The sequence below is a fragment of the Falco punctatus genome (genome assembly GCF_963210335.1).
Source record: "Falco punctatus genome assembly, chromosome: 7".
In the NCBI taxonomy this organism is placed as follows: domain Eukaryota; kingdom Metazoa; phylum Chordata; class Aves; order Falconiformes; family Falconidae; genus Falco; species Falco punctatus.
This window is the reverse complement of record NC_137587.1, coordinates 53,731,130-53,746,250: the sequence shown is the minus strand read 5'-3', so window position 1 is coordinate 53,746,250 and position 15,121 is coordinate 53,731,130. Positions and strand designations below refer to the sequence as shown.

The 15,121-nt window shown below is 39.1% G+C and overlaps 1 protein-coding gene across 3 annotated transcripts in view; it reads right to left on the bottom strand.

Annotated features, from left to right (window-relative positions):
- Positions 1 to 15,121, bottom strand: part of THSD4 (thrombospondin type 1 domain containing 4) — a 320,405-nt gene that overhangs the window by 27,614 nt on the left and 277,670 nt on the right. For all 3 annotated transcript variants that reach the window (XM_080396118.1, XM_080396119.1, XM_080396120.1), the window contains 4 exons: positions 10,426 to 10,601; positions 6,569 to 6,665; positions 5,396 to 5,638; positions 817 to 946 (listed from right to left, as the gene is read on the bottom strand). In XM_080396118.1, the coding sequence (XP_080252244.1) occupies positions 817 to 946; positions 5,396 to 5,638; positions 6,569 to 6,665; positions 10,426 to 10,601 (646 nt within the window). The remainder of the gene's footprint in view (positions 1 to 816; positions 947 to 5,395; positions 5,639 to 6,568; positions 6,666 to 10,425; positions 10,602 to 15,121) is intronic.

Below are 15,121 nucleotides of genomic sequence, written 5' to 3'. Positions count from 1 at the left end.
TGTGGGATAAGGAGTGGCCACTGGCTGCTCAGAAGGGAACTTTAGAATGTAACCACAAGAGAGATGGAAAGTACAGCTTTCTGCTGAAATAAAGCTGTTACGATGGCAACTGGGTTTAACCATTTTCTTTTCTTGGTATACACCCTGGATGAACTGACTTTTTAAAGTTTTTCTTGTTGACATTTTAAAATAAGTTGCTTAGCCAATTGTAAGTCACAGCCTCCTGATGGCGAGTGTCTTTTCCAAAGGAAATCACATCTTGTGTGCTGGCAGTATTAGTGTGCTGGAAACAAGGACTACCACTCCAGAATCCTGTCTTCAAGCTGAAGAACTACTGAATTGAAGGAAAGACATGTGATGCTCCCCAGGGGGTGGCTGTGAGCACTGTCAGCCTAACCTTATCTTTAAATATGATACTGTGGAAGCAACATGTGGGCACTACAGCACACTGATCCAGTATGGAGCAATATAACCTACAGAGCCTCTTCTTCAGGCAGGTATATGTGAGGCCCGTCACTTGAAAAAAAACCTACCCATATCAAGAACGTGTATAGTGTTGCATACCTGAACAACCACAGCAACTTTGTGTTAAGCTCATGTTGCCAACTTTGCTTTTGTCTTCTCTGAATGCTATTGCTCCCTGTGAAGGGGAAGAAGGCCACCAACAACTACAGAAAAAATATGCCCTACACTTTATGAAACAAGTGCATAGTACTTAGAAGTTCAAACTAGTTTCCTACTTAGAATAGCCTCTTTCACATGCAAAACCTCAATGACATTGGTTTATTTCACTTGAGGTAAATTGTAGTATCTTACAAAGCCGGACATGGGAAGAGGTTGCAGGCCTCCTCTTCTGGAATGGGTTTGGTGCTGCTGTCACAGTAACTCTCAGATACCTCCTCATGAGTGATTCTGTTGACGCAGTGGAAAACTGGGTACTGTGACCCTGAAATGAAGAAGAAAATTAGGTGATGTGTTGCAAAAGACTGCAGAGTCATAACAGTAGCATCCAACACTGACACAGAAAGGAAAAGTGTAACTTAACAACAGGACATACAGACTTAAGATTTTATCCAAAATTTCCAAATGTAAGAGCCAAATGCTAGACTATTTAATTGCAGTATTAAGGGAAGCCTTTAGTATACAGAAAGTACAGCATGGCATTGCAGGAAAGGTTGAGAAAATATGCTCCTTGGTCTACATGAGGCCTTTATAGTGCAGAGAGTACAAACATTAAGTATTCAGGCAGTTTAAAAAAAATGCAGCCAAAACACAGGTTGAAAGGAGGAAAAATTTAGCAGTAATTCTGTTGTGCTTCTGGAAAGAGACTGAGCCTCCTTACTTTAGAGTTGGGGTTAGTGAACACCTGAGAACATTATCCACTTTGCCTGGTTTTCAAAAAAATTCCTAAGATACTGGTTACAGGTTAAGCACTACTGTAGACTACAAACTCACTAAACATTACTCTTCTCCACATTTAATACTTGGTCTTTAAATAATTTTCATGCTAGAGCATAAAGACAGAAATCTACTTCTATTACCAGTGCACACTAACTATCAAAATTATGACAAAGAGCAAGGTGCTAACATGTCTATTTGTATTTGGTAAGTGAAAAGTTGTAGCACGTTAACATGTTTCCTGACACAGGTGGTTGAGGAGCCAGGAAAGGTGCTCTGTTAGACCTGATACATAAAAACATAGAAGTCAGGGATGTGAAAATCGGGGACAGTTTTGGCTGCAGTGACCATGAAATGGTAGATTTCACGATTCTAAGAGAAAGGAGCAGGGCAAAAAGCAGGACCACAAGCCTGAATATCAAAAAAGAGCAGACCCAAATCTCCTCAGGGATCTGCCTGGAAGAATCCCATGGGATAAAGCCCTAGAGAGAAGTGGGGTCCAGAAGAGTTGGTTGATATTCAGAGACCACCTCCTCCAAGCTCAAGAAAGGTCCATCTCGACAAACAGGAAATCAAGCAAAGGTGGCAGGAGACCTGCATGGATAAGCAAAGAGCTCCTAACTCAACTCAGACACAAAAAGGAAGAACAAGAGGTGTAAGCAGAGGCAGGCGGTCCTGGAGGAGTCCAGAGATGCTGTCTGATTGTGCAGGGATGGGGTTACAAAAGGCAAGGCCCATCTGGAGTTGAATCTGGCAAGGGATGTGAAAGGCAACTCTACAAGCACATAAACAGCAAAAGGTAGACTAGGAAACATTTCCTTTTTAGTTCTTTCTAAAAAGTAGTACAACAGCCTGCTGATTCTCTCTGCATGTTTACACCACGTACAGTGGCAGCAACCCCTCCTGGTCACTGCGGTACAGCAATGGCACCAAACACCTCTGGTAACAGGAGCCATTTGGTTACAAGAGAAATAGGGCTCAGGCAAAGAGAAGTGGTCACAGTACAGCCCACAGCTGCCAGCTGCGCCGCCTGAAGACAGACCCACTGACTTAAAAATTGGGTGATTCTAGTTATTTAGGCTATCCTACAGCAAGTTACTGCAAATGACTAATTATTTATTGGTTTATTAGTGCAGATATTCAGGATTACACAGCAAAAGAAACCATGAACAGGAAAATTAACTCTGAACTGAAACAGAAACATTTTGCTCAGGTTATGCCTGACTTTCTTCAACAGAATGAAATAAGGACAAGTGGAACACTATTCAACCAGACAAGCAGATACACAGTTCATGCTTCACTGCACAAACTTTTCGTGGAATGCTTTCCTACTCAGATTTCATGTTTGTCATTTTGCATTTGAAATGTGTGGATGATGTGTGATTGTTCTGGATAAAGCTGTATTTGAAAAGTAAAACTATACTGACTGACCTTGATATCAACAATATACTTGAGAATTTGGGAAAATATAGTGTACAACCTGGAGACAGAGCCTGGAAATCTGAGGAAAAAAATCAGCAGTTCGCACTTTTTAATCTCCTTGCATAAAGTAACAAAGATACTGCCACGACTGATAACCAATTACACATCCCAAGTAATTTCCAAGATGCAGGTAAGAGTTCTAAGGCACTGGCCATGCTCCAGGAAGATGAGGGAAGGTGGTACTCCTGTAAGATCTTTCAGACCAAATCTGGATGAAGTTCCTGTGGCTCCAGGACTGGAGGAATTTGCACTGTACCAGCCCTTTTCTCTCTGGACTTCACTTCCCTGCCAAGATGTGGCAGCAGTTCCCACACTGTCCAAGTTCTAGGATATCTGTTTGCTTAGTCATTTTAAATGGAAATCTGGGACAAGAGTTGGCAGTTCTCATGGGAAGCATTTTCTTTTTTTTAAAAAAAATGATAATGGTCTTTTTTATTTTTCCAAGCCAAGTTTTACTGAAAAGTGCTTTGAAATCTCACAGCTTTTTATCGCAACTATTACTTTATCCCCTTTTTCCCTTAGGTGGCACAAAAGTAATTTTTCTTTCTTTCTTCTTCCAACTTAAAATTTCCTAACGTTATTTAGCATTGATGGGTTCATTGGGGCAGGGGGGAGGAGGAAAAAAAAGGAAATTTAAAGACCATGTATCATCTACATTTCTGCATGAAGAAATAAAGTAGTAGAAAAAAGGAAAACATGAAAAAAAAGAGTCTCATATTGAGTCACGCAAAATGAAAACAAAGCCTTAAACAGTATAAGATTTCTTTCTGACTTTTTCCACTCCATTTTTTTAATCAATCTATGTAATCTAGTTTGACTTGAAATGCCTTAAGGGGCATCAGAGATTCACACAGGCTTCTCACAACAAGATTACAAGGAATGTTCATACAGTCTCAACAGTGTCTGGATGCTGCTCTCAAGGTCCAGTTTGTTGAACGGAACACACACACATTCTCCAAATACTGCAAAAAGATACTAATTTTTGATAGTTCTCTTGGTAAACTTTGTGAAGTAAATTTAAGCTGTATAGGAGTCTGAATTATATCTTTTGAATTCCATTTGCCTACAATTTTGCTATCATCATTTTGACTCAGATTTCATTAATATCACTTCCAATAACTCCCAGATCTCTGAAGAAATAGCAAGATCTGTGTTCATATTTTCATAAGGTCCACAAGAAATACAACCAAGACTTCTATGATGAAAAGGAAGAATACATTTACCCTGATGAGTTCCTGCAACTGCATCATAAATTACCTGATTGGGATACTAAAATTCACCCTGTATATGATAATCCAGACATTCAGCAGGTGAGACTACTCACTGATCAGTGCTAAATCATCAGGTGCAATTAAGGATTTTGCCCATATGACTTGTGTTAAAGACACAAAGTATATTTAAACGCCAGCCAAAATAATTCTGGTTTACATTCCCTCCTTTGATCCACAAAAAGGCTGACTTCAAGAAGTCTTCTGACTTTTATAGGCTGTATTTTAGCTCTAACACTTCTGCTGTAATTTCCCCAATGAAAAAACTTTTCTGAACATACTGGGAAATAGTTTGGACTGGTATCAATACTGCTGGCTTTTTTAGCTCTATCTGTATCTATAGCACAGACACTCATCTGGCCTTCGACCAAATTTGTGAAGTGTTCTCTCAAACTAATTAGGAAACAAATGTTCTTAATGTATATGAACTGCTGACAGTCAGCTGAGTTCCCTGGTATGTCTTTATTTCAAATCTCTGCAATTTTTTAGGTATGGTGATAAGTGGCTATGTACAGTACAAAAGATTTCACTTTTACTATCACAAAAACTTGTTCTTCCAAATAATATCTTGTGCTGTGCAACATTGAATCTGTGGCCACTGTGTCTTACACCAAGGATGAATCTGGCAAGGCCAAAGCAGTGCGTTCATCAGGTCCCAAAAGCTCACTAATTACTAGTCCCTTTCCATTCCTCTTCCTTCCCACTTCTCCCCTATGAAAACCAGAGTTTTTTGAAGTCACATTATTCCTGTTCCAGCAACATGCAATGAGGCAAATACGGCTGATGGAACTTTCCCCTAAAGATCAACAAACTGTTGACAAAGACACAAAAAGCACTGAGGGTGTATCTGACAAAGCAGGAGAGGCCAAAAATGCAAGGATAAAGAATGCCAAAGAATGCTGAGGAAAGCAGCTGTGTATCAAGGGTGTGAGAGAAAGCAGCTTGCCATAAAATCCTGAAATATTTCCTTTTGGAGGCAAATGCCATATATTACCTTTTAATTTACATACTTTGTATTTCATATTTTTAATTTTGTTGGGTTTGCTGATTTAAATATAAGCACACATAATAGTATCTTTGTGTCTTTTGCTTCTAAGATAACAGAAAACACCAGGTCCAGCAATGCTTTGTGCATGCAAGAGCTGCTGAATAGTTACACTGCTTCTTCTCTCCATGCTTCTGCTCTCCCACGCTAGAACCCTCCAGTGTGTCATCTATTTTCTGTGCACGGTGTATGAAGCACTTACCTTTCCCACATGTAGTAGTGCACTCGGTTTTTCCAATCTGTTTCCAGTTGTGTTCTCGGTTTTGTCTTGATGGTTGCACAGCAGGCACCTGGTTTTCTGGCTGATGAGAAGGAAATCTTCCTGGCTGAATAACTGGAAAAGTTCCAGCTGACTGTCCAGTGAGAGTGTCTGCCTCTCTATGCAAATCCTCATCTTCATGATTTGTACCTTCTGGCATTCCTAACTGACCATTCAAGGGCTCCCCTGATGATGGACAACAACAAAAAAAGTAAAATAATGAGCCTCACTTGCAAATATCAGTCTCATGTTTTCACCTGCTAATAATCACAACTGGCACATCATTACACTTGAAAAGTAGCTTTAATCTGCTATGCAGATACCTCCAAATAGTGTCCTGCAAAGACTGTGTTGTTTTAAACTAAGATAACCAAGTCTCAGCCAGAAAATACATTAAAAACTGAAATATCTCCAAACAGATGGTAGAGTTAATGCACCCACTGTCACAATTTCCCAAAGTTTTGGGGGTTTTTTTTGTACCATGCTCTGTATTCTATGCTTCCCCATGTCACGGCACAGCTGCTCCTCATTATGAGCAGACTACAAACACACACAGAAATTTGCCAAAGGAAGTCATGAACATTAAAAGTAGGGCCAAACTCGCTTGCAAATTTTCTACTGTCCTTCAGAACGTCATACCAGTACATACATACATACCTACAGCACATACCTACAGCTCAGGAGCAAGAGCTGTCCAGATTCTAGCTTGGAAAGGCAACAGTTTTGTGTTTGAACCCCTCCAGTTGGGAGAGGGAAGAGAAACTGCAAAGGGTTGTTTTAAATTATCTCAAACTCTGAAGAGAAAAATCATGTTCTATTTAATTTCTGAGACATGGTTACAACACTCCAGCTTATGCAAAGCCATGGTTAACGTTTTGACAACTGAAAGCAGAAATATGTGACCAGATTCCCTGCTACAGTAGAAATAATCCCTGCCATTATTAATTCACTGAGGTTATTAAATTTGTGCAGACTTCTCTTTCAACATGTAGGGTGAAACCCTGGGCCTCTCCCACACCAGTGGCAGCATTTTCACTGAATTTAGTGGTATTAATATCTCCATTACCTTATAGGGTAACAAAGTGTGTTTGATAATAGGAAATAATGGCATTTTACCTGGCCTCCTGTGAGCAAGCAACTGAGGACTAATGACATTGTCTCCTGGAATGATATACTCATAATGTATACCTGGGTTAGGCTGCTGATGTATCATCTAAAAAGAAAAACAGCCATATATTCAGTTCTTCCAGTTGTTATATTACTAATACTTAAAACATGTACTTGAACTAATTAACTACATAACATTATTTTTCATCGGTCAGGACAGAAACAATGGTTAATGTCTCCAAAAACTGGGAAAAAAAAAAAAAAGATGCTTGTTTCTGGAAAAAATAAGAAAATGCAGGTTACTACGTTTGCAAACTTGGCTAGCTTGTGATGGCTGAGAAACTATTTCTCTAAATCTTCTTCAAAAAACTTGTAAGTGACACGCTTGGGGCTGAGGTGAGGCTGCGGGCTGCAGCAGGGATGGCCTCGCCTCTCGGCAGCATGGGCAGCAGAGGCTCACACCCAGCCCCAGCACCAGGGATGGGCCCGAGGTCACCAAAACATTCTCAGACAGAAGGAACTTGACAGATGCCTGTGGAAACATATGCAAGGAAGAAACAAAGCAGAGGAAAATAAATAGATCCCTGTCTACAAATCTAGCCAACTGCCTTTTTTAAGGTTTATCAGTTGTACTCTTGAACATAGCACATGCAGACAGCACATATGGGTTATTCTGTGTGTAGTCCCACAAACCAAACTGTTCCTTTTATCATCGTGCAGCTACCTCTGCGCCGCTCAGTGGAGACTTGACAATCCACTAGCTAAGATGCCCAATGAACGTTATGCCGCTCTCAACATAAGCATTGCTCAGTGAAGATCAAGCGAACAGATTAAAGGCCCCCATACTTGTGACTGCAGCTGAAGAGCGCCCGTGCAACCCTCCTGCATCCTTCCACATTAATTTTCAACTGAACGGAGATGTAATGTAAGTGCAGACACTCCCACTGCTTTACAGCTAGCCACAACAACTCTATCAAAGTGTTCTTCATCAAACACAGGCAGGAACCATCACGTGTTCTCCTTTAAATGTGAAAATGAAGCCAAGTGGTTTCAGAACACTGCTGCAGAAGCCTATGTGAGCTGACAAGAGTGTGCCTCTGGAAGTCAGCGTCACTTGTGTGCTTAAGCTGTTGGGCATCATAAGATCTGAGCAAGGTATGGCTTCATGAAAGCTTTTAAAAACTGTTAGCAACACACTCCATACCCAACTGGCTTGTATTATACATTGCTGCTGCTGAGAGCCTGAGCATACTCCCACCAGAAATGCAAGGGTGCCATCAGCTGCTAATTTCACTAGTTTAGCTTAGATTACTTCAGTACTGCTCCTACTGACCCGGTGGCTTTAAAGGTCCTGAACTCTTTGTGGGGATTGGTTTGATAGAAGCCTCAGATTACACTCAAACTTAAAGCACCTTTTTTAAAAAACGTAACCAAACAAACACCAGAGCTTGCACTAGCTCTTTGCTTTTGACAAACCGTGGCCTGAAAAGAAAAAAGTCATGTTACACCAACGGCTTTATGACCCAGCAGAGCACATTTATGCTTCAAAATTTCACTAAATTCACCACACCAATCAACACCAACTAGGGGTTCAGACCTTTGTTTTTCTTTGTGTCAAAATCACTTTTTCCTTGCCAAATATAATAGCTGTTCCTCTAAACTCTGTCCCTCAGAGATCATTCACTTTTCTGAACCATCTAATAATGCATTGCCTGTAGTATTTTTTTGTAAGGGTTGGTCCTTCCCACATCACTTTGTTATCCAAAAAATACACCCTCTTTGTGTTTGGTCCTGAGAGAACTGAGCACTGTGAAGCTCACTTCGGCGGAAGAGTAGAGTAACCCCCACCTTCCTGAACCAGGACACTGGTCTTAAGATTCCAGGTTCCAGGAACAGCTTTCCAATGGTTCCCATGGTTTTTCCACCACACTTCTCAGAACAACTGACAGCCACATGTTATGAAGAGCTTAACTGATGAAGTCCCTATGAATATACTGCCACAACTTTCCTGCAGGAAAATACCTGGAATTATACAAATTTTTGCTTTGAGTTAGTGGACCTCAGTCTTTGTAGCAATGCATACTTCGCACCTGGAGAAAACTTGCATCTCTTTTTATCTTGCTAATTATAACCTGCTGTAACTTAGACAGCTTTTTAATCTACATTTTTAGAGTGGAAGAAGAAGACAGCATGATCACAGTCAAAATGAACAGAAAGCCATTTGTAGTTCCCATCTGCAAATCTCTTCATTTTTCTACACAGAGCATAAAGATCATGAGTATGGATGAAGAGCATTACATGATTCAGGAACTGCAAGACGAAGTGAAAAAAAGACATCTGTATCTGTGCGGTTACAAATTTCAAACCTGTTAGAGAGGCTGTGTCATACTGATGATTGATTTTCTTTCATCTAGCACTATCCATTTTTACCTTCTCACACTATATTGGAAACAACACTAAAATATCAGCTTATGAGGAATTATAGTATTCCTCATATCTATAAGAACCATCTCAGATAAGAGTCCAGCCAAATTAGATGTAGCAATCCATAGTAGCAGCTACAAAGCAAAACTGATAAAGCCATGCCCATCACGCCAGTTTCATATATTCATAGCAAAAGCAAAAAAAAAAAGAGAAGAGACTAAGCCTAAACTAAAATATTAAAATATGATAAACTTAAGCTTAAGGATTTATATGGTATTACTTTGGAAACAACTGTTTAATCCATTTCCTGATCATTTTCTCTCCAGGTCATTACGTACTAGGCATTAATCAGCTGACAATAAAAATGTAAGACCAAACCTCAGCTCACAGCATCCTGCAACTACACAAAAATAAGTATATTTTAAAAACATGGAGTCTGCATAGGGGGCACCTAGGAGCCCCACCATTTAATCATCCAGGTTTTTGCCAGTCTAAAACTGCAATCAATCAGAAATTATCCAAAAAATAGTAATGTTAGCTTAATTATTACACTGTTTTATTAAGACAGCATTTAGCTGATGGGCAATAACTTTGCCAACATCTAACTTCTCCCAGCTAAGTAATCAGTTACTATTTGTTTTTCCATGAAACAACCCAGCACACTCAGTTTTCCACCCCATATTGCACTTAAGGGCAAAAAAGCTGTAGCTGGATGAAACAACCATATCATCAGTCACTCTAGTTTTTTTTCAGTGAATGGATTTTACCATGTGGAAGTGTATAATCTCAGAACATGCTATTTATCTTTGAGTAAGTTGTAATCAATTCCAGTTATATTTTTTATTTCAACATGATGCACTAAAAAGCTGTCCCATCTGAAGTAAACAGCTTTTTCAATATGTTTCCCCCCTCAGCTGCAATTTGTTGTCCCTCTTCCTTTCTCAAATGGCTATTATCTGTGGTCTCCTAGCACAGCTTCATATTAAATCTGTGCTGCTTCAAATCCCATGTTCTATAGCTTTTTGGACTTACGTTTCTTTTAAAGACAACTGAGATGGTATCACTCTGTGAGATGCCTTGTCTGATTTAGGTATTTGCTTTAGTTCACTATAAAATTAAACTGTGCCAAATCTGCTTTAGTAGGAAAGTATTCAGAGAAAATCCAGTTCACAAAAAAAAGACCCCAGACATTTGTATGCTTTATCTCTATTTTACTGAAAAAGTAAAATTGGTTTTACTGGATCAGTAAAGCCTGAGAGATAAAGGCTTCGTTGTTATGTGATCTGCAGCAAGACAGGAGCAACAGCAAGCAATAGTAAAATATAAAAAGTTTCAAAACTGACCAAGTATTGGTACTCAATGCAATTTTAGTGTTGCGTGTTAACAATGAGCTGAACCATTTTCTTCCATCAGGAAGGTGAATACAAACACAAGAAACTTACATAGACATCAAGGACTTCATTTGTTGGACCATCAGCCAAAAACGACTCTCCTGCAGTGCTGGAGATCTCATTTGGGCGTTTATAAGTGAACATTGTCCCACCACCTTCGTATCTCCCAGGTCGATCAATTGCCCAGTTTCCATTGATGATGGACCGCCCTGATCGACTTCGCAGTGCTGTAGAGGATGGGGACAGAAACACAAGGACTTTGATCAGAGGAAATCACCTTCCCACACTGGTGCATTACACTGTTAGGTGATCTCTGATGCCAGGGGATGAAGCTGTGCAGCTGTTGAAAAGAAGAGAGTTATATTAGTAGTTGTGCAAAACCCAAATGAGCTTAGAAAACTGTCTGAACACCTGGTGTGTTTACACTGCAAGAAAAGAAAGAAAAATAAAGATAGCTGGGAAACCTTTTGCAACAGTAGATTGTCATGTGACTCAGCCAGCCAGCGGCATACACTGAATACACATGGATGCTGAGGAAACAGTTCTCCTCACTTCTTTCCATTGAATTGACTATTTTGTGATTTAGACAACAAAACACAAAGGCAGAAAATCACTACAGTATACAATGTAGAAGCACCAGACAACTTAGGGACACATGAATATCCTGGGTTGCCAAATATTCCAGTCATTCTTCATGAAGCCATTTGGCTACTCCCTCTGCTTTTCAGAACACCGGGGTTTTGCCAGAACATCTGCAGAGCCCTGATCTGCAGCACTCTTTGGAATGATGATCTCTCTGGAAATACCAGTAGGATCTCTTGCATAAGGAAAAGTGACTTTGCAAATCAGATACCAGCCAGGGAAGGATAAAATATGGACTCGCAATCCAGCTGTGCAGTGCACACCCTTTGTCATCACGGGCAAATCCCTGACTTTTACGTGTCTCTGCTCCTTCTTGTTCCTACTACCTTCATCTGTCTATGTGACTATAATTTTAAGTCCTTAAGGTCAAAAACTCCTGCCACATACATGTGCATAAGGCTTGACAGCTGAAACCACATCAGACATTGCTGAAGTACACAGGAGACACATGACCCTTTTTCTAAAGGCTCTACTCAAAGATTTTCGATTTTATTACAAAAGACTTTTAAATGCAAACTTTAAAACAGACAACAAAATCTACTAACACCCTTGACTGTATATTGCTTGGCAATTTACTTTTAATGCAAATTCAAGGTATGAGCTTTGAACTTAAAAAAAAAAAAAAAAAAAAAAGTCAGGGTCGAGGACCCAGTTATTCCAGAGATGACTGCTGCTTTGTCCTGTCACAACTGTGATACGCAGTTAAAAGGCTCTCGGCATTATACACAGCCATTCATGCTGCTGGGAAAAGCCTACATACAGGGCCTAAATGATGGGAAAGTGAATTTATGCCATGAACACCAAAGTAATATACATTAGAGAGGAAACTTAAATTGTCCCTACATATTCCAGATAGCTGAATTAACTGGACTAATCAATAGAAGCAGTCTTGCTGCTTTTGCTGCAGGCCTATCAGTGAAGAACATCAGTTACTGTGTGCCGAGAAACAGTCACAAAACGTCAACATAAAGGTGCATTATGTTAAGATTAAAAAAGACATCAACAGAGAACCACGCTAGAAATATAATTGGTCTTTTATATAAATTAGTGGTTTTATGTGCAATATTACTGCCACTGCCACATTTCAGAAACCATGTCAATCACTTCATGACTCGAGTAACCCCTTGTTGAAAGAAAACCTTCTGTATTGAGAAAATTCCAGTTACAGGTAAAGATGCAGACAAATACAGACATATGGATTAAAAGTCATTTATTCCAATTCACTTAAACCAAAAAAGTAAGGGAAAGTCATGGGAAAAAAAGGCTTGTAAATTCAAAAAATTCAAAAAATTTCACATGATGTGTGTGTATAAGCCTATCAGCTTCAATCTAACAAGAAGCTGTTGAGAGGCATATTTCATTAACATTCAAGAAGGGATTGGACTGATAGCTGATTTTTTTTTTTTTAATTAATAAAAGTAAATAGCTGCAGAAGAACATCCTGATATTGAAGGTTTGAACTTCATAATATCCTATCTATATTAGGCTAAGACCTATAACTTGAGCTTTTTTACAATACCTTGTGAAACACCTTACCGCTGATCACTACAAAATCCAGGGAAGCGGACAGATCCCCATTTTGATCCACAGAGCAAGTTCTGTACCCCTGCTAGGAGACACAGCTGACACCCACCCTCAAAGACAGTCCAGCATGTAAGAACTCAGACCAGAACATCCTGGGTGAAGGGACAGTGACACTGCAAGTGCCTTTGCCTTGTTAAGTTGCAAGACTGAAAAGTTTTTCTCCCCTCTGAGATTGGTTGCTGCTGACTAACCAACTGTTTTTAATTTACTTAACATTGATGAAATTGTTTACAGAAGATGACTTTATTGTGGTTTTTGATGAATTTTGTAAACAGTGCTGAGATACCATCATGTACTTATGTCTCTTGTAAATCCTTACCAGTTTTATTTGTTAATGAAAAAGCAACAGTTCATTAAAGTGTGTGACTTTATCAGTCTTCAAGCATCAACTAACTAGAATTTTGAGTTATGTTTGTGATTTCAAGTCAGCTTGCATTAGTTTGCCTTATAATCCATGCAGAAACAGAGGTACGCAATATTAATATATTACCTAACCACTACTAATATATTTTGAATTGCAGTTGTATATGCTTTATTAATCATCCTTGCACTAAATGGATACAGTCACACCTGTAGAGAGGTTAGGGACTCAGCAACCTACGTTTTCAAAGGGGAGTAACAAATTATATGACAACACATGTGCATTATGTAAATTTAAAATATAAATTAGTTTGGTCTTTATTATTAGTATCCCAGTTTGTGCTAGACAAAATTTTAGTAGGACCAATTTTGGTTTTTGTTAAAAGGAAAATCAGGTAGTAACTGCACAGAATGGGTATAAAAGTAGATAGATTCATTTAAAAGACTTCATATTATTGTATCCCCTTCTTTCTACACTGTAAAGAATATTTGTTTGTTTGTTTGTTTTTTGTTGTTCTGGACACAATGTAAAATGTAGGAAGGTTAAGGATTAAAGGTTAAGGATTAGTTGGCTACCACCAGTTCTGAACCTATCAGAAAGGAGCCCATATTGTTGACAGTCTCTACTTTCAAAGAAACACAGAGGACTGTCCCTGGACCCCCTGACCCTGTAAAGAGCCTTAACGGGTGAAGCTTCAGACTTCTACTTCTCCCTACACAAAGTACTCAGTGGATTTGAGTGGCTAGACAGAGTTGCACCCACATAAACTCAGAAGGCGCGAGTCATGTTAGAGACTAAGTTCCACCCTTTCGAACTTCCGAAGGGAAGCAAAGTTAGTCTGTATCATTCCCCAGAGAGCACTAAAATAGCTGGTAGAATCAAGAACCTGGTGCACTTGGCTTACAACTGAAGTAAAAAACTTAAATGACATTAACAGCTCTGGATCAGACCCTGTAAAAATGTATTCACACATTTTGAAATTTCATTTTTCTGAATGCTATGTGCTTATTTTTCCAAGAGCTACCATGCATCCACTTGCTTCCGAGATCTCACTTTCTGACACATTAACAAAACAGTTTCTATACCATGAGCCTTAGTTGAAAAACATCTTATACAACGTCAGCCATGAAAATGGCCTTGTTGCTCATATAGCACTGGGAGGAAAAATTACAGCTCATGTACTATTGCATATAGGTTAAATATGAAACCCATTCACATTGTCCACACTTGTTACATTTTAATTCAAACAACTGTGGAGTAAATGCTCCTGCAAAATTTACTGGGGACTGGTTTCACATTGTTTTTTGATTTGGAACACTTCCTTCACTTTATGATCTGAGTATTTTTTCTTGTATTGCTGCTAAACAAATAAAATAAATGAATTATCAAGAGTTCAGAAAAAAAGCAAGCGAGATGGCTAAGATTAAATTGTTGTTAATAATGAAGCTGTAGAAAGATGGCTGTCTGAGAGTCCATTAAACTTTCATTTCAAATCCTTCATATGACAGGTCTGAAAAAGGCCTCCCCATAAAAAGGGAAAAAGTGCCTCTTTTATGTTTTGATCACTCTGCAGCTCCCACCTCAACTCTGCCCCATGAAGAATTTTTATGGTGCTAATATTTTTAGCCAAAGCATGAAAGATTATGAAAAGCTTTACCATTAATTCCTCATACAGTCTGTAGCTGATTTCATCTGTCTTTCATCCTGGGATCAGCTTCTTAACTAAAACTGTGTTCTACAGTGCCCTTCTGTAATGTTTTGCTCTGCAGATATGGAGTATTTTAGGACACAAACTCTGATCAACACTTCTGCCAGGGCTACTGTTCTATGGCAAAATCTCAATAGGCCAAATATTAAGACGTGTGGTTCAAGTATCTGAAGAGTATTAGTTTTCTACAGTTCAGTTTATAGCTCTGCTTCTAAAGATGTTTTGCAGCTCCTGTCTTCCTCTTTAACTATTCTATACAGCCTTCCCTAGAACTTGGGAAAAAAATAGTGAAAGACAATTTTAATCAAAAGGTAGTTGATGCAGTGGTGCAATGGAGTGAAATTCTGTAAACAGTGAACTCGTGCTTACTTTCAAGCTTAGTATTCCCAGATAGAAGTTATGTTTGACCGTCTGTAAGAGTAGGTTTTGGAATCCTAATTTAAACTACATAA